Below are 25,908 nucleotides of genomic sequence, written 5' to 3'. Positions count from 1 at the left end.
CTACAGAATAGGGCCCATGGTCAAATGTAGTGCACTACAGAATAGGGCCCATGGTCAAATGTAGTGCACTACAGAGGGAATAGTGCACCATTTTGGAAATTCAGCCCCAGTATATACTATATATAGACTCAGCCCCCAGTATATACTATATATAGACTCAGCCCCCAGTATATACTATATATAGACTCAGCCCCCAGTATATTCTATAGACTCAGCCCCCAGTATATACTATATATAGACTCAGCCCCAGTATATACTATATATAGACTCAGCCCCAGTATATACTATATATAGACTCAGTCCCCAGTATATACTATATATAGACTCAGTCCCCAGTATATACTATATATAGACTCAGTCCCCAGTATATACTATATATAGACTCAGCCCCCAGTATATACTATATACAGACTCAGCCCCCAGTATATACTATATACAGACTCAGCCCCCAGTATATACTATATACAGACTCAGCCCCCAGTATATACTATATACAGACTCAGCCCCCAGTATATACTATATATAGACTCAGCCCCCAGTATATACTATATACAGACTCAGCCCCCAGTATATACTATATACAGACTCAGCCCCCAGTATATACTATATACAGACTCAGCCCCCAGTATATACTATATACAGACTCAGCCCCCAGTATATACTATACATAGACTCAGTCCCCAGTATACAGGCCTCTATAGACTATGCTACTGTTTTACATGTTAGTCATGTACATGGGCATACGCTACTTTAACAGGAAATAAAAATATATTTTAAAAAAACATTCTACTACATATTCATCATCTAAAGCACCACCCCAACATCAACATATGTGATGACATCATCAACCAATTAGTAGGTCATTATGACGCCGCAACACTGAAGCATTGCCTTAGACCGCTGTGCCACTCGGGAGGCCAGACGTCATGTTTTTACCATGACTAGACTAAGGTTTGTCAATGATCATGCTGTAATGATCATGCTGTTTAATCAGCTTCTTGATATGACACACCGGTCAGGTGGATGGATTATCTTGGCAAAGGAAAAATGCTCAATAACAGCGAATGGAAAACGTATTGTTCAGTATATCGATCTCGTGTAAAGGCTTTAGGCCCGGACAGGCAACCTGGTTTACAATGAGACATGTATTGTTAATGTAAACCAATCAGGCTTTAGGCCTGGGCATAGCACTATTACAGCAACCACTATAGTTGTTAATGATCTTGTCTCGATCTCATCTAAATACGGATGATACTATTACGTTACGGAATTACCCCGACTGCTGACCTGGCTGTGACAAGGCTACAGTCGGATTTTACAGTTGTGCAGGAAAGCCCTTACTGATTTTTAAAACTCATACTTAATTGTCTCAGTTGGATTACATCTTCCCTCACTCATCGGATGGTTTTATAAATCGAACAAGTCCCAGCATACAAAGACCTTGGTGTGATATAACGTTAACATTTTTTTTTTTAAACATATGACTGAGCTTGTTAAGAAACTAAGATTTGAAGTGTTATTTTTTTTTTTACAGAAACTGATCTAGTCTCTCTCTAGTCAGCAGGAAGCAGATTGTGTAGTCAACCTTTCTACCGGTTCTCAATTATGGTGATACTATTAATAAAAGAGCAGCTGCCTATAAATGATAAGTTATCAAACCCGTTCACAGGGTTGGTTAACTCTAGAGACTACATTGGTGTCTATAGAGTTCGGTAGATCAGCATTTGGTTCCCTTATGCGTGTGGAATGATCTACAATGCACTTTCAAATTGGAGGAATTGGTGCCTCTAGGGCCTTTCAGACGGTTGTTAGGGGGACCCTCTAGGGCCTTTCAGACGGTTGTTAGGGGGACCCTCTAGGGCCTTTCAGACGGTTGATAGGGGGACCCTCTAGGGCCTTTCAGACGGTTGTTAGGGACCTTGTTACTAAAGAATGTATTTTTTTATGATTGCATTTCACTTTTCGTGTATTGTTGTGTATAACACCGTGTATATTGTGTTTATGAACGGGTAGTTGAATGTGTTAATTGTGTATTAATGTGTATTGTGGTGCTATACAGGCCTCATCTGGAAAAGAGACCTTGGTCTCAGCATTGACTCCCTGTCAAAATAAAGGTCAGATTAATATACTCTCCAGCACATTAGGTGGTGGTGGTGATGGTATTCAAGTTGAGTTAATTTGTGAACTTCCAATACAGTCATAGAAGTAAAAGAAGATGAAGATAGCCCTAAATGGTGCTGTCCATGACCATGTTGTCACAGAAGACACCATTGCAAGGATAGGTGTGAATTTCAATACTTATAGAGTTGCTCATGTATCCTCACTTCACCTTTATTTCACATCACGCTCCTCTCCCTCAACTTATTTCTCTTCTTGGACAATCACATTGAAAGCACAGGAAGGCTTACCTCCAATGGATATTCTCTCATGACTTTTTAGACTTCTTAGCTGAGTGAATCCCTCTCCACACCGAGAGCAGTGATAAGGCTTCTCTCCACTGTGTGATCTCTGATGATTCTTTAGGTCTCCAGCAAAACGAAAATTATTTCCGCACAGTGAGCAGTGGTAAGGTTTCTCCCCTGTATGAATTCTCTGGTGATCTCTAAGGCTTCCTGAATGATTGAAGCTCTTCCCACATGTGGTGCAGTGGTAAGGCTTTTCTCCACTATGTACTCTTTCGTGTCTCTTAAGATTTACTTTTTCACTGAAACTCTTCCCACATTGTGAGCAGAGGAAAGGTTTCTCTCCAGTGTGTACTCTTTGATGATTCTTAAGATTACTTGAGGAAGTGAAACTCTTTCCACATTGAGGACAGGGGTAACGACCACGATCAGGCAGTCTTGATGTATCTGGGTCAACTACACCACTATTGTCCTCCTCTTCAACTTCTCTCATTTCCTTCTCATCAATTTTCTTCCCATCCTCCTCCTCTTTGACAATCATATTGAAAGTACAGTCACCATCCTCCTCTTTGACAATCACATTGAAAGTAGAGGGAGGCGTCTCTCCAATATGCATTTTCTGATGGCTTTTAAGACTTTTTAGTTGAGGGAATCCCTCCCCACACTGAGAGCAGTGGTAAGGCTTCTTTCCACAGTGTGATCTCAGATGATTCTTTAGGTTTCCAGCGAAACAAAAACTATTTCCACACAGAGAGCAATGGTAAGGCTTCTCCCCTGTATGTATTCTCTGGTGTTTCTTAAGGTTTCCTGGCTGACTAAAACTCTTCCGACAAAGAGAGCAGTGGTAAGGCTTCTCCCCTGTATGTACTCTTTGATGTTCCTTAAGACTTCCAGAACGATTGAAGCTTTTCTCACACTGGGTGCAGTGATAAGGCTTCTCCCCACTATGTACCTTCTTATGTCTCGTGAGATTGAATTTTTCACGGAAACTCTTCCCACATGTGGCACAGTGAAATGGTTTCTCTCGAGTGTGTACTCTTTGATGATTCTTTAGATTACCTGAGGAACGAAAACTCTTCCCACACTGATGGCAGGGGAAACGACCACGACCAGGTAATCTTGATGTATCTGGGTCAACTACACCACTAGTTTCCTGCTCTTCCTTAACTTCGCTCTTTACCTTCTCATCGATTTCCTTTTCATCCTCCTCCTCTTTGACAATCACATTGAAAGTACTGGCAGGCTTCTCTCCACTGTGCGATCTCTGATGAGTCTTCAGGCCTCCTGCTCGACCGAAACCCTTTCCACATTGGGAGCAGTGGTAAGATTTCTCTCCAGTGTGAACTCTCTGGTGATTCTTTAGATTACCTGAGGAACTGAAACTCTTTCCACATTGAGGACAGGGGTAACGACCACGAAGTCTTGATGTATCTGGGTCAACTACACCACTAGTTTCCTTCTCTTCCTCAACTCCTCCCTTTTCCTTCTCATCCTCCTCCTCTTTGACAATCACATTGAGAGTACAGTTACCTTCCTCCTCTTTGACAATCACATTGAAAGTACTGGCAGGCTTCTCTCCACTGTGCGACCTCTGATGAGTCTTCAGGCCTCCTGCTCGACTGAAACACTTCCCACAAAGAGAGCATTGGTGAGGCTTCTCTCCACTGTGCGACCTCAGATGAGTCTTCAGGTCTCCTGCTCGACTGAAACACTTCCCACATTGAGGACAGGGGTAACTCCCACAACCAGGCAGTCTTGATGCTGTGGAACTGGGTTCGTTGACTGAGTCTGGGATGGGGCTCTCTGCTGTAAGAATATGAACAGATATAGGGTAAGAAACAGAGGAACAAAGTATTTTAGCTTAATGCAGGATTCAACATTAATTAGGATTAACAGTGTATTGAAAGAAATACTTTTGCAAGGGGCTTGTTGCATTGCACATAGATAATGCCGCCATTGTCAAATTACAATGCATTGCGCAATGGTCAGTAGCCATTTTTTGGGGGCACTCGCCTTCCCTCTTACAAGCCATCAGACTGCTGAGGGTTATACTACAAAGCAGAATCAATGAGTTAGCCAGCTAACTTGCCTAAATATTCTGAATTAACATTTTATTCAACAACCAAAAACATATGTTTACATTTCTTAATGAACCAGAAAATCAATGGCTATTTTGGGCTGTTCAACTCTCTGAACCAAAGAGGATTTTAGCCTGAATTTACCTGAGTCAACAGAGTCCCTGTCCACCTCTCTCTCTTCCTCCTCCCCCTCATTGATTTCTCTCTCCTCGCCCTCCTCCTTGACAATCACATTGAGTTCCACTGTTTGACTGCAGTCCCCCAGCTTCACTGACAGCAACTCTGGACCCCGCTGTGAGCTTCTCTGCGCTGGAACACCACAACCAGAACCTGGTTCAGACATGGTAGGCTGGATAGATCTAAAAGAGGAGACCGAAAGAGTTCAGGGTGATTTTCAGAAACTTAGATTATGGTATAGCTCCAGAAAAGACAACAAAAATGTTTCTAAGCTAGTTAACCACACATCCCGTAGGAACCCCTAAAAAAATATAAGATAGAAGGCAACAGCCAGTCAGATTAGGCTATAAGAACAGGGGCGGCAGGTAGCCTAGTGGTTAGAGCGTTGCAAGATCGAATCCCCGAGCTGACAAGGTAAAACGTAGGTCATTCTGCCCCTGAACAAGGCAGTTAACTCACTGTTCCTAGGCCGTCATTGAAAATAAGAATGTGTTCTTAACTGACTTGCCTAGTTAAATAAAGGTAAAATAAATTCAGTTGATATTCATATCACTAATATCTAATTACCACCCCATCCTCAGTATTCAAACAGGTAACACAAGCACTGTGTGTTAGAATTAGGGGCAATTCCAAGGTAACAGAGTGATGCCGAGACACAGAGTTGTCACTTTAAAAATGTATGAAAAACCAATGAATACAAAGTTAAACAAACCATACAACTCCATGGAGCACAAGGACTATATCCACTGAACAAACCATACAACTCCATGCAGCACAAGGACTATTTCCACTGAACAAACCATACAACTCCATGGAGCACAAGGACTATATCCACTGAACAAACCATACAACTCCACTATGGCCTATTCATTGCCTTACCTCCCTTATCCTACCACATTTGCACACACTGTATATAGACTTTTTTTCTATTGTGTTATTAACTGTATGTTTGTTTATTCCATGTGTAACTCTGTGTTGTTGTTTGTGTCGCACTGCTCTGCTTTATCTTGGCCAGGTTGCAGTTGTAAATGAGAACTTGTTCTCAACTGGCCTACCTGTATCATGCCCTGACCTTAGTTATCTTTGTTTTCTTTATTATTTTGGTTAGGTCAGGGTGTGACGAGGGTGGTATGTGTGTTTTTGTCTTGTCTAGGGGTTTTTGTATATCTATGGGGTTTTGGTATTGTCTAGGTAAATGTAGGTCTATGGTGGCCTGAATTGGTTCCCAATCAGAGACAGCTGTTTATCGTTGTCTCTGATTGGGGATCCTATTTAGGTTGCCATTTTCCATTTTGGTTTGGTGGGTTATTGTCTATGTGATGTCTGCACTCGTTATTATTATCTTCAGGTTCGTTTTGTTAGTTTGTTAGTTTGTTTAGTGTTTATTCGTTCATTAAAAGAAGAATGTATACATATCGCGCTGCGCCTTGGTCTCATCGTCACGGCAAACGTGACAACCTGGTTAAATAAAGGTGAAATACATAAAAAAAAAAAAAAATGCACAGGGACTATTTCCACTGAACATTCTACAACGTTTGATAACAATGACAGCAAACAGCACAAACCGTTAAACTGTTATTAAACTTTATATCTGCACTGTTCTTCAAGTAAATGTGTTTTTGTATAATTTTCAACGTCAGCGAGACAAAAAGGCGCTGACAGTATACTACAGGAAACGGAGTGGCTGAGCACGCCCCCCATTCACATCGACGGGTCTGTAGTGGAGCGGGTCGAGAGCTTCAAGTTCCTCGGTGTTCCACATCACTAAGGAACTATCATGGTCCAAAAACACAGACCGCAAGGCACTTCAGAGGGTAGTGTGTATGGCCCCAGTACATCACTGGGGCCGAGCTCCCTGCCATCCAGGGCCTCTATACCAGGTGGCGTCAGAGGAAGGACCTAAAAATGGTCAGACTCCATCTACCCAAGTCATCTACTGCACGGCCAGCGGTACCAGAGTACCAAGTTTGGCACCAAAAGGCTCTGGAACAGCTTCTACCCCCAAGCCATTAGACTGCTGAACAGCTTCTACCCCCAAGCCATCGGACTGCTGAACAGCTTCTACCCCCAAGCCATCAGACTGCTGAACAGCTTCTACCCCCAAGCCATAAGACTGCTGAACAGCTTCTACCCCCAAGCCATAAGACTGCTGAACAGCTTCTACCCCCAAGCCATTAGACTGCTGAACAGCTTCTACCCCCAAGCCATCAGACTGCTGAACAGCTTCTACCCACAAGCCATCAGACTGCTGAACAGCTTCTACCCACAAGCCATCAGACTGCTGAACAGCTTCTACCCCCAAGCCATCAGACTGCTGAACAGCTTCTACCCCCAAGCCATCAGACTGCTGAACAGCTTCTACCCCCAAGCCATCAGACTGCTGAACAGCTTCTACCCCCAAGCCATCAGACTGCTGAACAGCTTCTACCCCCAAGCCATCAGACTGCTGAACAGCTTCTACCCCCAAGCCATCAAACTGCTGAACAGCTTCTACCCCCAAGCCATCAGACTGCTGAACAGTTCATCAAATGGCTACCCAGACTATTTGCATTGACCCCCTTTTGTTTGTTGCACTGATTCTCTTGCACCCTCACAAATACTACACAAAACACACACACACACACACTCTGTACATACAGTACCAGTCAAAAGTTTGGACACACCTTGGGCCAATAATTGGCTTGGGCCAATAAACACGAGCAATGGACATTATACCGGTAGAAATCTGTCCTTTGGTCTGACGAGTCCAAATTCTTGGTTCCAACCACTGTGTCTTGACACGCAGAGTAGGTGAACGGATGATCTCCGCATGTGTGGTTCTCACCGTGACTCATGGAGGAGGTGTGATGGTGCTTTGCTGGTGACACTGTCTGGGATTTATTTAGAATTCAACGCACATTTAAACAGCATGGCTACCACAGCATTCTGCAGCGATACGCCATCCCATCCAGTTGGTGCTTAGTGGGACTATCATCTGTTTTTCAACAGGACAATGACCCCAAACGCACCTCCAGACTGTGTAAGGGCTATTTGACTAAGGAGCGTGATGGAGTGCTGCATCAGATGACCTGGCTTCCACAATCACCCGACCTCAACCCAACTGAGATGGTTTGGGATGAGCTGGACTGCAGAGTGAAGGAAAAGCAGCCAACAAGTGCTCAGCATATGTGGGAACTCCTTGAAGACCGTTGGAAAAGCATTCATTTAACACTTTTTTGGGGGTTACTACATGATTCCACGTGCTATTTTATAGTTGATGTCTTCACAATTAAAAAAATAGTAAAAATAAGGAAAAACCCTTTGAAGGAGTAGGACTGTGCAAACTTCTGACTGGTTCTGTACGCTGCTGTTACTCTATTATATATCCCGACTGCCTAGTCACTTTTACCCCTAACTACATGCATATATTACCTCAACTACCTCAATATTCATCTGATTATGGCAAATTATCCAATAGTCATTGTAAACACCTTACTCTGTTTATCTTAAAATCGGTGTACGGTCAAGAAATCAAAGCAAGCATCAACGCCGATTTAAAAGAAGTTTTTCTGAGCAACATTTCAAACTATAGGACATGTAGCACCTTAAATCTGAATTCCAGCAGATTGTATTTCAAATCTAAATTCCAGCAGATTGTATTTCAAATCTGAATTCCAGCAGATTGTATTTCAAATCTGAATTCCAGCAGATTGTATTTCAAATCTGAATTCCAGCAGATTGTATTTCAAATCTGAATTCCAGCAGATTGTATTTGATCTGCACATGTGCTGGCAACAGCAAAGCGAGCCTCCCTGTTAAGTGCAAGTGAAGTGAGTTCGGAAACAACTGAATGTACGTGTCTTAGAAATAGTTTTTCACAAACAAAATGTTATATGTCCGAACTCGGAATCAAAATGTGCTCATAAAAATAACATGGTCGCTGTGGTAGAACATTCATTTTGAGTAGTAATCTTCTGCATTTATCAGAGTGCCATCGGGTAGCCGGATTTCAGATGTTTCCATGGAAACAGGATTATTATTAGATTAATCGTTCTTCTTGCGAAGCACGTTTTTAATCAAACTATTATGTTAATCTGACTATCCACAGTAATATTGTGTCCATGTAACCTCACACACACAGGTAATGCTATTCCTTGTATTTTATTGTTTTCCTATTCTCATTTTCCTTTTTAACTCTGCATTGTTGGGAAAGGGCTCGTCAGTCAGCATTTCACTGTAAAGTCTACACCTGTGACAAAACAGGGGAAAAGCGGGATACCTAGTCAGTTGTACAACTGAATGCATTCAACTGAAATTTGTCTTCCGCATTTAACCCGACCCCTCAATCAGAGAGGTGCGGGTGGGCTGCCATTATCGGCATCCACGTCTTCGGCGCCCGGTAGAACAGTTGCCTTGCTCAGGGGCAGAACGACAGATTTTTACCTCGTCAGCTCGGGGATTCGATCCAGCAACTTGGGCTCGTAAGTAAGCATTTCACTGTAAAAGTCTACACCGGTGACAAAACATCTGATTTCATATAAAATTGTCAATAGAAAAAAATAGTTATTTTTTTGGGGCGGTTTCAATTCTAAATAAAAATCATCGACTCAACCTGTCTTCAAATGACTTTCAGTTCTCTTCATGGAACTTCTTTATTCCATAAAGAGAATAATGTTATTTTCTTTTAGAGTCACTGTGAAACAAATCATTAGTCCCCTTCTCTCGTATCCGTTATCAAACTAATGATCTTCAAGCTGGAACAAGTTAGTAATCTGCTACCGTAGTCAGAGCTAGCGATACATTCCAGCTCATGAATTTCCCGAATAGCTGTATTTGCATTAGCTACGCTATCTGCTACTTGTTATCGTTGCCAACTTCACACCATCACTGTCCCTTCACACTGTCACTGTCCCTTCACACTGTCACTGAGTTCACTGTCCCTTCACACTGTCCCTTCACACCGTCACTGTCCCTTCACACCGTCACTGAGTTCAATGTGTTCAGCGTCACTGAGTTCAATGTGTTCACTGAGTTCACCGTCACTGAGTTCAATGTGTTCACTGAGTTCACCGTCACTGAGTTCAATGTGTTCACTGAGTTCACTGTCACTGAGTTCACTGTCCCTTCACACTGTCACTGAGTTCAATGTGTTCACTGAGTTCACACCCAGAGAAGTGCCGCAGCTCATTTTGCAGCCCTTAAAAGAGTAGCCAATCCAAGTAGATTTTTCATATTGGACCCGCACATTTTTGGTTCAAACGCATCTGTTTTGTATGCTATAGTCTCTAGTGAGTAGGCTGGACCCTGGTTTTATAGACACACAATCAATTATGTACGGTGCAATATTTATGTCCAATATGACAAACAACTGGATTTAAGCTGATTGGCCACTCTTTAAGGTCCGCAAAATGAGCAGAGACACTTCTGGGGGTGTAAACTCAGTGGACTTGGAAACTAGAAGTGCTCCTGGGTAGAATGGACCTTTTACTACAGCACAACGTACACAAGATAAGAGTACACACACAAACAACATTGTTGACCATTTAGGATTTGAAATAAACAAATAAATCACATAATATCTTATAGAAATAGTTGTTATCAAACAAAGAATAATTACAAGGATAAAATACATGGATAATTCTGCACTAATTACTAATTTACAAAGTATACACAGAGAGGAAGTTGAAGAGAGAGGCCCAGCTAGGGTGCAAATCTGTATCCATCCAGCAGGTGGTGTTTTTTCCCCAGTTGTTTGGCAAAGTTTTTATTTATTTTTTATTTAACCAGGTAGGCAAGTTGAGAACAAGTTCTCATTTACAACTGCGACCTGGCCAAGATAAAGCAAAGCAGTTCGACACATATAACAACACAGAATTACACATGGAGTAAAACAAACATACAGTCAATAATACAGTAGAAAAATAAGTCTATATGCAAATGAGGTGAGATAAGGGAGGTAAAGGCAATAAATAGGCCATGGTGGCGAAGTAAATACAATATAGCAATTAAAACACTGGAATGGTAGATTTGACAGTAGATGAGTGTGCAAAGTAGAAATACTGGGGTGCAAAGGAGCAAAATAAATAAATACAGTAGGGGAAGAGGTAGTGGTTTGGGCTATTTATAGATGGGCTAGGTACAGGTGCAGTGATCTGTGAGCTGCTCTGACAGCTGGTGCTTAAAGCTAGTGAGGGAGATAAGTGTTTCCAGTTTCAGAGATTTTTGTAATTCGTTCCAGTCAATGGCAGCAGAGAACTGGAAGAAGAGGCGGCCAAAGGAGGAATTGGCTTTGGGGGTGACAAGTGAGATATACCTGCTGGAACGCGTGCTACGGGTGGGTGCTGCTATGGTCACCAGCGAGCAGAGATAAGGCGGGACTTTACCTAGCAGGGTCTTGTAGATGACCTGGAGCCAGTGGGTATGGCGACGAGTATGAAGCGAGGGCCAGCCAACGAGAGCGTACAGGTCGCAGTGGAGAGTAGTATGTGGAGCTTTGGTGACAAAACGGATGGCACTGTGATAGACTGCATCCAATTTGTTGAGTAGGGTGTTGGAGGCTATTTTGTAAATGACATCGCCGAAGTCGAGGATCAGTAAGATGGTCAGTTTTACGAGGGTATGTTTGGCAGCATGGGTGAAGGATGCTTTGTTTGCGAAATAGGAAGCCAATTCTAGATTTAACTTTGGATTGGAGATGTTTTATGTGAGTCTAGAAAGAGAGTTTACAGTCTAACCAGACACCTAGGTATTTGTAGTTGTCCACATATAAGTCAGAACCGTCCAGAGTAGTGATGCTGGACAGGCGGGCAGGTGCAGGCAGCGATCAGTTGAAGAGCATGCATTTAGTTTTACTTGCATTTAAGAGCAGTTGGAGGCCACGGAAGGAGAGTTGTATGGCATTGAAGCTCGTCTGGAGGGTTGTTAACACAATGTCCAGAGAAGGGCCAGAAGTATACAGAATGGTGTCGTCTGCGTAGAGGTGGATCAGAGACTCACCAGCAGCAAGAGCGACATCATTGATGTATACAGAGAGTCGGCCCAAGAATTGAACCCTGTGGCACCCCCATAGAGACTGCCAGAGGCCCGGACAACAGGCCCTCAGATTTGACACACTGAACTCTGTCGGAGAAGTAGTTGGTGAACCAGGCGAGGCAATCATTTGAGAAACCAAGGCTGTTGAGTCTGTCGATGAGGATGTGGTGATTGACAGAGTCGAAAGCCTTGGCCAGGTCAATGAATACGGCTGCACAGTATTGTTTCTTATCGATGGCGGTTAAGATATCGTTTAGGACCTTGAGCGTGGCTGAGGTGCACCCATGGCCAGCTCTGAAACCAGATTGCATAGCGGAGAAGGTGCAGTGGGATTCTAAATGGTCGGTAATATGTTTGTTGACTTGGCTTTCGAAGACCTTAGAAAGGCAGGGTAGGATAGATATAGGTCTGTAGCAGTTTGGGTCAAGAGTGTCCCCCCCCTTTGAAGAGGGGGATGACCGCAGCTGCTTTCCAATCTTTGGGAATCTCAGACGACACGAAAGAGAGGTTGAACAGGCTAGCAATAGGGGTTGCAACAATTTCGGCAGATAATTTTAGGAAGAAATGGTCCAGATTGTCTGGCCCAGCTGATTTGTGGGGGTCCAGATTTTGCAGCTCTTTCAGAACATCAGCTGACTGGATTTGGGAGAAGGAGAAATGGGGAAGGCTTGGGCGAGTTGCTGTGGGGGGTGAAGTGCTGTTGACCGGGGTAGGGGTAGCCAGGTGGAAAGCATGGTCAGCTGTAGAAAAATGCTTATTGAAATTCTCAATTATAGTGGATTTATCGGTGGTGACAGAGTTTCCTATCCTCAGTGCAGTGGGCAGCTGCTCTTATTCTCCATGGACTTTACAATGTCCCAAAACTTTTTTGAGTTTGTGTTGCAGGAAGTAACAGGGTTTTGTATGGAAGTCAATGAGAGTGTCGAATTTGGTCAACAAAAAATTGATTATTTGCGACAAGGTTTATTTGATCGAATAGAAGTTTCGTAATGTTTCGTAATGTTTAAGTTACGAGTGTACTTATATAAGTAGGACACTATACTGGAGTAGTCCCGAGATGGTAGTAGATGGTAGTAGCATACAATCTCTCCAATGAATACAGGCGGTTGATGTCAACAACCCTCATCAGATATTTTTTTAAAGGATTACAATAATGAGATGTACCCACCAATTCAAAGAAAGGATAGGCGGGAGCTAGACAGCCCACCGTGCAGCTTTGTGGACAACCACTCCCATTATTAGGGCGGAGAGACATGCATCCTCTCAGTATATCCATAATGTTTGGTATACACGACGGAACTCTTATTCTGAAGGATTCCATAATGTTTGGTATACATGACGGGACTCTTATTCTGGAGGATTCCATAATGTTTGGTATACATAACGGGACTCTTATTCTGGAGGATTCCAAAAGATCCATGACCCAGAAGTACTTCGTTATTCTTGCCTGCTTCACAGCTGTATCATTAATTGAATTGATCAAAAATGTATCACTAGCCACTTTAAACAATGCCACTTAATATAATATATATGTATCTTTATGTAATACATGTATCACTAGCCACTTTAAACTATGCCACTTTTATGTTTACATACCCTACATTACTCATCTCATATGTATATACTGTACTCGATACCATCTACTGCATCTTGCCTATGCGGTTCTGTACCATCACTTATTCATATATCTTTATGTACATATTCTTTATCCCTTTACACTTGTGTGTATAAGGTAGTAGTTGTGGAATTGTTAGGTTAGATTACTCGTTGGTTATTACTGCATTGTCAGAACTAGAAGCACAAGCATTTCGCTACACTCGCATTAACATCTGCTAACCATGTGTATGTGACAAATAAAATTTGATTTGATTATGATGGAAAACCGAATTTAGCTTCTTATGTCGACATTCCTTCTTAATTTGATTGGAAATATTATGGGAAAAGGGTTATGCCTTGATCACATCAACAGCATTATTGCACAAAAAGGTGCACAGCATCATCTGGATGTGTGTGCAACAAAAATTCAACATTCACATTCTGCTACCATTTCTGTCAAGACGTCTATGCATACAGTTTGACGCATATGTTCAATAAATTCAACATAATCACCAAACAGAACCCACTGCCTCTGCAAAGCAATGCTGCAAGGCAAACGCCGGACCCGTTGGAAAGGAATATACTTTTATTTAACCTTTAACTAGGCAAGCCAGTTAAGAACAAATTATTATTTACAATGAAGGCCTACCCCAGCCAAACCCTAATGATGCTGGGCCAATTGTGCGACACCCTATAAGACTCCCGATCACGGCCGGTTGTGATACAGCCTGGAATAGAACCAGGGTCTGTAGTGACGCCTTTAGCACTGAGATGCAGTACCATAGACCGCTGCGTCACTCGGTAGTACCAAAACGCAATAATATTGTCGGTATGATCGAGGCGTTAGCTGTATGCATAAACCTGTAGCCGGGTAGTTTAGCAACGGTTAGTCCAGCTAATTTGGCTAGCTAGCTACCTAGATAGCTAAACCAAATATTTTGTGACCAACCTAGCTGTGGCTAAACAATGAGCAGCCTGTTAGCTAGCTAGCTAATTCCTCGGTACAGTCATTTTACTCACGATGAGACGACAGCTGGCTAACTATGAAATGAATGTCATACTTCAATCGTGACCCTGAAATAAAGTTAGCATGTTAGCTAGCTAGCTACACACATGGGTTGGACGGGAGATGTGTAGCTAGCTAGCTAACGGCTAGATAGCTGGGATAACAACAAAACCAGGCCGCGGCAACCACTGCCGTTTAATCCTGGAATGTGTTGGTTTACAGACCGTGCTACAAGCATAATTTTAAAATGTTAGAAATTAGCAACAGGTTACCTGGAACTGATTTCCTGTAGCTAATTGTTTGGCTGAAAAGAACTTGAGAAAATGGTGAGGTCTAGTAGAGCAAGCGGGAAAAACGTATCCACTTTCCGAGTGAGTTTGGTCTGGATTATGAGATGGGGCAGGAAGTGTTCGTGAGCGTCGTATCAGCATAATCATTGTGCATGTTTTACCGGCCTCTCTTGTTCAATCGTATACTTACAATTTGTGCTAAATTAGGATATGATACTGAATTACATCAACCAGACTCGAAGGTAAACTTCAACATGTCTTCACTCCATCACTGTCCGTGTAATAAGCCCCATATTCCAGTGGTGACGTCATATGTCAGCTCGTCACATCAATACACGACATTCCCCCTTTACTTGGACATGAACTTTAATGTCAACTTGACATGTTTTTATTTATTTTACTAGGCAAGTCAGTTAAGAACAAATTCTTATTTACAATGATGGCCTACCCCGGGCCAAACCCCAACCCGGATGACGCTGGGCCTCTGACAAACTACAACACTCATTCTTTACCTGTATAGCAACCATTGTGTTACCAATAAACAACTGAAATCTGTTCAATGTCTTATTTCTGTTCTCCTAATGGACTTTCCATTTTAAGCCTACTTCTAAGAAAAACAAAACAGTATTATAATTTTTTTATTATTTTACTGTAACAAAACATGTTGCACCTTTTTCACAACATAATTCAAACATTCAGAGTCTTCACATTAGTCCTTTGTACTTGTCATTTTTTTCAGTTTATGCTTGTTTTCTTTACCCCTTACAGTACAGGATAATTATTAAGTCTGTTAACTTCTGTGGCAGTTTAATTTGTCTGTGAGGCCTGACTAGCTTGGATGTCCGTGGTCTTTGTGGGGATCCCTCACAGATGGTCTCTGGTTTGGCCTCTATGTAATGTCTCAGAGTAGGACTCTGTTCCCCACAGTCTCTTTCGGTCTCTGTCCTTTGGTTGTGGATTCGGCTCCTCAATTGGAATACCTGGCTGCAGTTGGAGATTGAAACAGCCACAGTGTTTCCCTCTATACTGATCACAGCGTGTGGTATCTTGTTGAATGTTGTATTGCTGGAATACCTGGCTGCAGTTGGAGATTGAAACAGCCACAGTGTTTCCCTCTATACTGATCACAGCGTGTGGTATCTTGTTGAAGGTTGTTGTGAACTTGTCTGTTTTTGTCCTGTTCTAGGAGAACCTGGTCTCCGATGTCCACGTCAGAGTGTTTCGGCTCTGCGACGGTTGTCTGCATAGATCTTGGATTTCCCTTTCTTGGGGTTTCTGTGGCACCGGACTGGTGCCCCGCTCTTCAGGGCGAGTGCAGGGAGCTGGCACAGGATGCATCAGACTGCTAACCGGATCCTCTGGTCGTATGTTGAGCAGAAAACACTTGCACAACATCTCTCTCATCTCTCTCCCAACTTATCCATTGCCTCCCTGACAGTCTCTGGCTCTTCCCGCGGCTCAGCATGTCCCCCACCAAAACAATCCATTATTACCTTCCGTCTGCCGCCAAGGAAGGGTTTCGCATCCTCTCATGTCCTCCCAAGTCCAAAACTTCCTTACCTCATTTTCACACTGCTTGGTCCTTTGTTGGTGGGATATTCTGTCACGGTCTTGGAAATGAGCGGACCAAGGCGCAGCGTGAGTATAGCTCCACATATTTATTGAAGTGAAACTAACAAAACAAAATAACAAACTTACAAAGACCGCGAGGACGTAGTGCCCAGACACACTAACAAACAATCAATATCCCACAAAACACAGGTAGGGAAATGGCTACCTAAATATGATCCCCAATCAGAGGCAACGGTAAACAGCTGCCTCTAATTGGGAACCATATTAGCACCAACATAGAAATAGACATCCTAGAACACCCCCTAGTCACGCCCTGACCTACTACACCATAGAGAACCAAGGGCTCTCTATGGTCAGGGCGTGACAGAAATGTCTTCTTCTTCTTCTTCTCCTTCTTCTTCTACTTCTTCTTCTCCTTATTCTCCTTCTTTTGTTTCCTGGTCCAAAGTGGAACTAGAAAGCTACAAACCTCTGATGCCGTCTCGCAGGCTCACTGGCCTCGACCACTCTGCTCTCACTCTTTCAGCTGTGGCCGATTAAACACCAATTTGCCCCATGTTGAACTGACATTTCTCTGAGCTGAGAGTCATCCCCCCAAAAACACTCCAGCCTATTGAAGACAGCATGCAGCCTGCTGGTCATGGGTCTCCTTTGTCTGGGACGTGGACGATGATGTCATCCGATATGTTCTCCAAACCCCTAGATGCCTGCCAGTTGCTGTTGCGATTTCACGTTGATTCTGCTCGCTTGCCGATGGAACTCCAAAGTCTTTTATATCTGTATATCCCATAATGCACTGCAAATGTCGTTATGCCTCTCGACTCTGGTGTTAGCTCCAGTTGATGATAGCCCCATTTAAGATCCAGTTTACTGAACGTGACCTGACCCATTCATTCCTTGCTAAAGTTCATCCACTGTGGGGATTGGGTCCCTGCCACGTATGATCGCTGTGTTCGTTTGTCTCATGTCCAGAAACAGTCTTATATCGCCGTCCGGTTTTGGCACTAACACTACCGGATTCGCCCAGGGTGTGGCACCATCCACTCTCTCCATTAAGTCCATGTTTTGTAGTTCCTTATCCACAGCTTCTCTCAGGTGGAATGGAACACGGCTAAAGGTCTGTGCTACTGGTGTCATGTGTTGGTTGGTCTGCTATGTGTTTAGCTTACCCAACCCTTCAACATGTAGGTTGATCTGCTATGTGTTTAGCTTACCCAACCCTTCAACATGTAGGTTGGTCTGCTATGTGTTTAGCTTACCCAACCCTTCAACATGTTGATCTGCTATGTGTTTAGCTTACCCAACCCTTCAACATGTAGGTTGATCTGCTATGTGTTTAGCTTACCCAACCCTTCAACATGTAGGATGATCTGCTATGTGTTTAGCTTACCCAACCCCTTCAACATGTAGGTTGATCTGCTATGTGTTTAGCTTATCCAACCCCTTCAACATGTTGATCTGCTATGTGTTTAGTTTACCCAACCCCTTCAACATGTAGGATGATCTGCTATGTGTTGAGCTTACCCAACCCTTCAACATGTTGATCTGCTATGTGTTTAGCTTATCCAACCCCTTCAACATGTTGATCTGCTATGTGTTTAGCTTACCCACCCCCTTCAACATGTTGATCTGCTATGTGTTTAGCTTACCCAACCCTTCAACATGTTGATCAGCTATGTGTTTAGCTTACCCAACCCCTTCAACATGTAGGATGATTTGCTATGTGTTTAGCTTACCCAACCCCTTCAACATGTAGGATGATCTGCTATGTGTTGAGCTTACCCAACCCTTCAACATGTTGATCTGCTATGTGTTTAGCTTACCCAACCCTTCAACATGTTGATCTGCTATGTGTTGAGCTTACCCAACCCTTCAACATGTTGATCTGCTATGTGTTTAGCTTACCCAACCCCTTCAACATGTAGGATGATCTGCTATGTGTTGAGCTTACCCAACCCTTCAACATGTTGATCTGCTATGTGTTGAGCTTACCCAACCCTTCAACATGTTGATCTGCTATGTGTTTAGCTTACCCAACCCTTCAACATGTTGATCTGCTATGTGTTTAGCTTACCAACCCGTCAACATGTTGATCTGCTATGTGTTTAGCTTACCCAACCCCTTCAACATGTTGATCTGCTATGTGTTTAGCTTACCCAACCCCTTCAACATGTTGATCTGCTATGTGTTTAGCTTACCCAACCCCTTCAACATGTAGGTTGATCTGCTATGTGTTTAGCTTACCCAACCCTTTCAACATGTTGATCTGCTATGTGTTTAGCTTACCCAAACCCTTCAACATGTAGGTTGATCTGCTATGTGTTTAGCTTACCCAACCCCTTCAACATGTTGATCTGCTATGTGTTTAGCTTACCCAAACCCTTCAACATGTAGGTTGATCTGCTATGTGTTTAGCTTACCCAACCCTTCAACATGTAGGTTGATCTGCTATGTGTTTAGCTTACCCAACCCTTCAACATGTTGATCTGCTATGTGTTTAGCTTACCCAACCCTTTCAACATGTAGGTTGATCTGCTATGTGTTTAGCTTACCCAACCCCTTCAACATGTTGATCTGCTATGTGTTTAGCTTACCCAACCCCTTCAACATGTTGATCTGCTATGTGTTTAGCTTACCCAACCCCTTCAACATGTAGGTTGATCTGCTATGTGTTTAGCTTACCAAACCCTTCAACATGTTGATCTGCTATGTGTTTAGCTTACCCAACCCTTCAACATGTAGGATGATCTGCTATGTGTTTAGCTTACCCAACCCTTCAACATGTTGATCTGCTATGTGTTTAGCTTACCCACCCCTTCAACATGTTGATCTGCTATGTGTTTAGCTTACCCAACCCCTTCAACATGTTGGTTGGTCTGCTATGTGTTTAGCTTACCCAACCCTTCAACATGTTGATCTGCTATGTGTTTAGCTTACCCAACCCTTCAACGTGTTGATCTGCTATGTGTTTAGCTTATCCTACCCTTCAACATGTAGGATGATCTGCTATGTGTTTAGCTTACCCAATCCTTCAACATGTTGATCTGCTATGTGTTTAGCTTACCCAACCCCTTCAACATGTAGGTTGGTCTGCTATGTGTTTAGCTTACCCAACCCCTTCAACATGTAGGTTGATCTGCTATGTGTTTAGCTTACCCAACCCCTTCAACATGTAGGATGATCTGCTATGTGTTTAGCTTACCCAACCCTTCAACATGTAGGTTGATCTGCTATGTGTTTAGCTTACCCAACCCTTCAACATGTTGATCTGCTATGTGTTTAGCTTACCCAACCCTTCAACATGTAGGATGATCTGCTATGTGTTTAGCTTACCCAACCCCTTCAACATGTAGGATGATCTGCTATGTGTTTAGCTTACCCAACCCTTCAACATGTAGATTGATCTGCTATGTGTTTAGCTTACCCAACCCCTTCAACATGTAGGATGATCTGCTATGTGTTTAGCTTACCCAACCCTTCAACAGGTTGATCTGCTATGTGTTTAGCTTACCCAACCCTTCAACAGGTTGATCTGCTATGTGTATAGCTTACCCAACCCTTCAACATGTTGATCTGCTATGTGTTTAGCTTACCCAACCCCTTCAACATGTAGGTTGATCTGCTATGTGTTTAGCTTACCCAACCCTTCAACATGTTGATCTGCTATGTGTTTAGCTTACCCAACCCCTTCAACATGTAGGATGATCTGCTATGTGTTTAGCTTACCCAACCCTTCAACATGTTGATCTGCTATGTGTTTAGCTTACCCAACCCTTCAACATGTAGGATGATCTGCTATGTGTTTAGCTTACCCAACTTTTCAACATGTAGGATGATCTGCTATGTGTTTAGCTTACCCAACCCTTCAACATGTTGATCTGCTATGTGTTTAGCTTACCCAACCCTTCAACATGTAGGATGATCTGCTATGTGTTTAGCTTACCCAACCCTTCAACATGTAGGATGATCTGCTATGTGTTTAGCTTACCCAACCCCTTCAACATGTAGGATGATCTGCTATGTGTTTAGCTTACCCAACCCTTCAACATGTTGATCTGCTATGTGTTTAGCTTACCCAACCCTTCAACATGTAGGATGATCTGCTATGTGTTTAGCTTACCCAACCCTTCAACATGTTGATCTGCTATGTGTTTAGCTTACCCACCCCTTCAACATGTTGATCTGCTATGTGTTTAGCTTACCCACCCCTTCAACATGTTGATCTGCTATGTGTTTAGCTTACCCAACCCTTCAACATGTTGATCTGCTATGTGTTTAGCTTACCCAACCCCTTCAACATGTTGGTTGGTCTGCTATGTGTTTAGCTTACCCAACCCTTCAACATGTTGATCTGCTATGTGTTTAGCTTACCCAACCCTTCAACGTGTTGATCTGCTATGTGTTTAGCTTATCCTACCCTTCAACATGTAGGATGATCTGCTATGTGTTTAGCTTACCCAACCCTTCAACATGTTGATCTGCTATGTGTTTAGCTTACCCAACCCCTTCAACATGTAGGTTGGTCTGCTATGTGTTTAGCTTACCCAACCCCTTCAACATGTAGGTTGATCTGCTATGTGTTTAGCTTACCCAACCCCTTCAACATGTAGGATGATCTGCTATGTGTTTAGCTTACCCAACCCTTCAACATGTAGGTTGATCTGCTATGTGTTTAGCTTACCCAACCCTTCAACATGTTGATCTGCTATGTGTTTAGCTTACCCAACCCTTCAACATGTAGGATGATCTGCTATGTGTTTAGCTTACCCAACCCCTTCAACATGTAGGATGATCTGCTATGTGTTTAGCTTACCCAACCCTTCAACATGTAGATTGATCTGCTATGTGTTTAGCTTACCCAACCCCTTCAACATGTAGGATGATCTGCTATGTGTTTAGCTTACCCAACCCTTCAACAGGTTGATCTGCTATGTGTTTAGCTTACCCAACCCTTCAACATGTTGATCTGCTATGTGTATAGCTTACCCAACCCTTCAACATGTTGATCTGCTATGTGTTTAGCTTACCCAACCCCTTCAACATGTAGGTTGATCTGCTATGTGTTTAGCTTACCCAACCCTTCAACATGTAGGTTGGTCTGCTATGTGTTTAGCTTACCCAACCCTTCAACATGTTGATCTGCTATGTGTTTAGCTTACCCAACCCCTTCAACATGTAGATTGATCAGCTATGTGTTTAGCTTACCCAACCCTTCAACATGTTGATCTGCTATGTGTTTAGCTTACCCAACCCTTCAACATGTAGGATGATCTGCTATGTGTTTAGCTTACCCAACCCCTTCAACATGTAGGATGATCTGCTATGTGTTTAGCTTACCCAACCCTTCAACATGTAGATTGATCTGCTATGTGTTTAGCTTACCCAACCCCTTCAACATGTAGGTTGATCTGCTATGTGTTTAGCTTACCCAACCCTTCAACATGTTGATCTGCTATGTGTTTAGCTTACCCAACCCGTCAACATGTTGATCTGCTATGTGTTTAGCTTACCCAACCCCTTCAACATGTTGATCTGCTATGTGTTTAGCTTACCCAACCCCTTCAACATGTAGGTTGATCTGCTATGTGTTTAGCTTACCCAACCCTTTCAACATGTTGATCTGCTATGTGTTTAGCTTACCCAAACCCTTCAACATGTAGGTTGATCTGCTATGTGTTTAGCTTACCCAACCCCTTCAACATGTTGATCTGCTATGTGTTTAGCTTACCCAAACCCTTCAACATGTTGATCTGCTATGTGTTTAGCTTACCCAAACCCTTCAACATGTAGGTTGATCTGCTATGTGTTTAGCTTACCCAACCCTTCAACATGTAGGTTGATCTGCTATGTGTTTAGCTTACCCAACCCTTCAACATGTTGATCTGCTATGTGTTTAGCTTACCCAACCCTTTCAACATGTAGGTTGATCTGCTATGTGTTTAGCTTACCCAACCCCTTCAACATGTTGATCTGCTATGTGTTTAGCTTACCCAACCCCTTCAACATGTTGATCTGCTATGTGTTTAGCTTACCCAACCCCTTCAACATGTAGGTTGATCTGCTATGTGTTTAGCTTACCAAACCCTTCAACATGTTGATCTGCTATGTGTTTAGCTTACCCAACCCTTCAACATGTAGGATGATCTGCTATGTGTTTAGCTTACCCAACCCTTCAACATGTTGATCTGCTATGTGTTTAGCTTACCCACCCCTTCAACATGTTGATCTGCTATGTGTTTAGCTTACCCAACCCCTTCAACATGTTGGTTGGTCTGCTATGTGTTTAGCTTACCCAACCCTTCAACATGTTGATCTGCTATGTGTTTAGCTTACCCAACCCTTCAACGTGTTGATCTGCTATGTGTTTAGCTTATCCTACCCTTCAACATGTAGGATGATCTGCTATGTGTTTAGCTTACCCAATCCTTCAACATGTTGATCTGCTATGTGTTTAGCTTACCCAACCCCTTCAACATGTAGGTTGGTCTGCTATGTGTTTAGCTTACCCAACCCCTTCAACATGTAGGTTGATCTGCTATGTGTTTAGCTTACCCAACCCCTTCAACATGTAGGATGATCTGCTATGTGTTTAGCTTACCCAACCCTTCAACATGTAGGTTGATCTGCTATGTGTTTAGCTTACCCAACCCTTCAACATGTTGATCTGCTATGTGTTTAGCTTACCCAACCCTTCAACATGTAGGATGATCTGCTATGTGTTTAGCTTACCCAACCCCTTCAACATGTAGGATGATCTGCTATGTGTTTAGCTTACCCAACCCTTCAACATGTAGATTGATCTGCTATGTGTTTAGCTTACCCAACCCCTTCAACATGTAGGATGATCTGCTATGTGTTTAGCTTACCCAACCCTTCAACAGGTTGATCTGCTATGTGTTTAGCTTACCCAACCCTTCAACAGGTTGATCTGCTATGTGTATAGCTTACCCAACCCTTCAACATGTTGATCTGCTATGTGTTTAGCTTACCCAACCCCTTCAACATGTAGGTTGATCTGCTATGTGTTTAGCTTACCCAACCCTTCAACATGTTGATCTGCTATGTGTTTAGCTTACCCAACCCCTTCAACATGTAGGATGATCTGCTATGTGTTTAGCTTACCCAACCCTTCAACATGTTGATCTGCTATGTGTTTAGCTTACCCAACCCTTCAACATGTAGGATGATCTGCTATGTGTTTAGCTTACCCAACCCTTCAACATGTAGGATGATCTGCTATGTGTTTAGCTTACCCAACCCCTTCAACATGTAGGATGATCTGCTATGTGTTTAGCTTACCCAACCCTTCAACATGTTGATCTGCTATGTGTTTAGCTTACCCAACCCTTCAACATGTAGGATGATCTGCTATGTGTTTAGCTTACCCAACCCTTCAACATGTAGGATGATCTGCTATGTGTTTAGCTTACCCAACCCTTCAACATGTTGATCTGCTATGTGTTTAGCTTACCCAACCCCTTCAACATGTTGATCTGCTATGTGTTTAGCTTACCCAACCCTTCAACATGTTGATCTGCTATGTGTTTAGCTTACCCAACCCCTTCAACATGTTGATCTGCTATGTGTTTAGCTTACCCAACCCCTTCAACATGTTGGTTGGTCTGCTATGTGTTTAGCTTACCCAACCCTTCAACGTGTTGATCTGCTATGTGTTTAGCTTATCCTACCCTTCAACATGTAGGATGATCTGCTATGTGTTTAGCTTACCCAACCCTTCAACATGTTGATCTGCTATGTGTTTAGCTTACCCAACCCCTTCAACATGTAGGTTGGTCTGCTATGTGTTTAGCTTACCCAACCCCTTCAACATGTAGGTTGATCTGCTATGTGTTTAGCTTACCCAACCCCTTCAACATGTAGGATGATCTGCTATGTGTTTAGCTTACCCAACCCTTCAACATGTAGGTTGATCTGCTATGTGTTTAGCTTACCCAACCCTTCAACATGTTGATCTGCTATGTGTTTAGCTTACCCAACCCTTCAACATGTAGGTTGATCTGCTATGTGATTAGCTTACCCAACCCTTCAACAGGTTGATCTGCTATGTGTTTAGCTTACCCAACCCTTCAACAGGTTGATCTGCTATGTGTTTAGCTTACCCAACCCTTCAACAGGTTGATCTGCTATGTGTATAGCTTACCCAACCCTTCAACATGTTGATCTGCTATGTGTTTAGCTTACCCAACCCCTTCAACATGTAGGTTGATCTGCTATGTGTTTAGCTTACCCAACCCTTCAACATGTTGATCTGCTATGTGTTTAGCTTACCCAACCCCTTCAACATGTAGGATGATCTGCTATGTGTTTAGCTTACCCAACCCTTCAACATGTTGATCTGCTATGTGTTTAGCTTACCCAACCCTTCAACATGTAGGATGATCTGCTATGTGTTTAGCTTACCCAACCCTTCAACATGTAGGATGATCTGCTATGTGTTTAGCTTACCCAACCCCTTCAACATGTAGGATGATCTGCTATGTGTTTAGCTTACCCAACCCTTCAACATGTTGATCTGCTATGTGTTTAGCTTACCCAACCCTTCAACATGTAGGATGATCTGCTATGTGTTTAGCTTACCCAACCCTTCAACATGTAGGATGATCTGCTATGTGTTTAGCTTACCCAACCCTTCAACATGTAGGATGATCTGCTATGTGTTTAGCTTACCCAACCCCTTCAACATGTAGGATGATCTGCTATGTGTTTAGCTTACCCAACCCTTCAACATGTAGGATGATCTGCTATGTGTTTAGCTTACCCAATCCTTCAACATGTAGGATGATCTGCTATGTGTTTAGCTTACCCAACCCCTTCAACATGTAGGATGATCTGCTATGTGTTTAGCTTACCCAACCCTTCAACATGTAGGATGATCTGCTATGTGTTTAGCTTACCCAACCCTTCAACATGTAGGATGATCTGCTATGTGTTTAGCTTACCCAACCCTTCAACATGTTGATCTGCTATGTGTTTAGCTTACCCAACCCCTTCAACATGTTGGTTGGTCTGCTATGTGTTTAGCTTACCCAACCCTTCAACATGTTGATCTGCTATGTGTTTAGCTTACCCAACCCTTCAACGTGTTGATCTGCTATGTGTTTAGCTTATCCTACCCTTCAACATGTAGGATGATCTGCTATGTGTTTAGCTTACCCAATCCTTCAACATGTTGATCTGCTATGTGTTTAGCTTACCCAACCCCTTCAACATGTAGGTTGGTCTGCTATGTGTTTAGCTTACCCAACCCCTTCAACATGTAGGTTGATCTGCTATGTGTTTAGCTTACCCAACCCCTTCAACATGTAGGATGATCTGCTATGTGTTTAGCTTACCCAACCCTTCAACATGTAGGTTGATCTGCTATGTGTTTAGCTTACCCAACCCTTCAACATGTTGATCTGCTATGTGTTTAGCTTACCCAACCCTTCAACATGTAGGATGATCTGCTATGTGTTTAGCTTACCCAACCCCTTCAACATGTAGGATGATCTGCTATGTGTTTAGCTTACCCAACCCTTCAACATGTAGATTGATCTGCTATGTGTTTAGCTTACCCAACCCCTTCAACATGTAGGATGATCTGCTATGTGTTTAGCTTACCCAACCCTTCAACAGGTTGATCTGCTATGTGTTTAGCTTACCCAACCCTTCAACAGGTTGATCTGCTATGTGTATAGCTTACCCAACCCTTCAACATGTTGATCTGCTATGTGTTTAGCTTACCCAACCCCTTCAACATGTAGGTTGATCTGCTA

At 42.8% G+C, this 25,908-nt stretch overlaps 1 protein-coding gene across 4 annotated transcripts in view; it reads right to left on the bottom strand.

The window, feature by feature from the left end:
* The window catches only part of LOC120018405 (zinc finger protein 345-like), a 28,900-nt gene extending 14,254 nt beyond the window's left edge, over positions 1-14,646 (bottom strand). For 2 of the 4 annotated variants that reach the window (XR_005472217.1, XM_038961589.1), the window contains exons 1-3: positions 14,543-14,646; positions 4,625-4,839; positions 2,409-4,208 (exon numbers count right to left, since the gene is read on the bottom strand). Coding sequence is in view for 3 of the 4 variants with exons in the window: in XM_038961589.1 (XP_038817517.1) it covers positions 2,409-4,208; positions 4,625-4,823 (1,999 nt within the window). In the remaining variant the exon portion in view is untranslated. Of the gene's footprint in view, positions 1-571; positions 4,209-4,624; positions 4,840-14,542 lie in introns of those variants that run through there. The other 2 variants (XM_038961611.1, XM_038961601.1) reach the window with 2 other exon arrangements.
* Between the last annotated feature and the right edge of the window lie 11,262 nt (positions 14,647-25,908).

Source organism: Salvelinus namaycush, chromosome 2, assembly GCF_016432855.1.
Source record: "Salvelinus namaycush isolate Seneca chromosome 2, SaNama_1.0, whole genome shotgun sequence".
Taxonomy (NCBI): Eukaryota; Metazoa; Chordata; class Actinopteri; order Salmoniformes; family Salmonidae; genus Salvelinus; species Salvelinus namaycush.
Note: the sequence above shows the minus strand (reverse complement) of the source record. Positions and strands in the feature narration are given on the sequence as shown.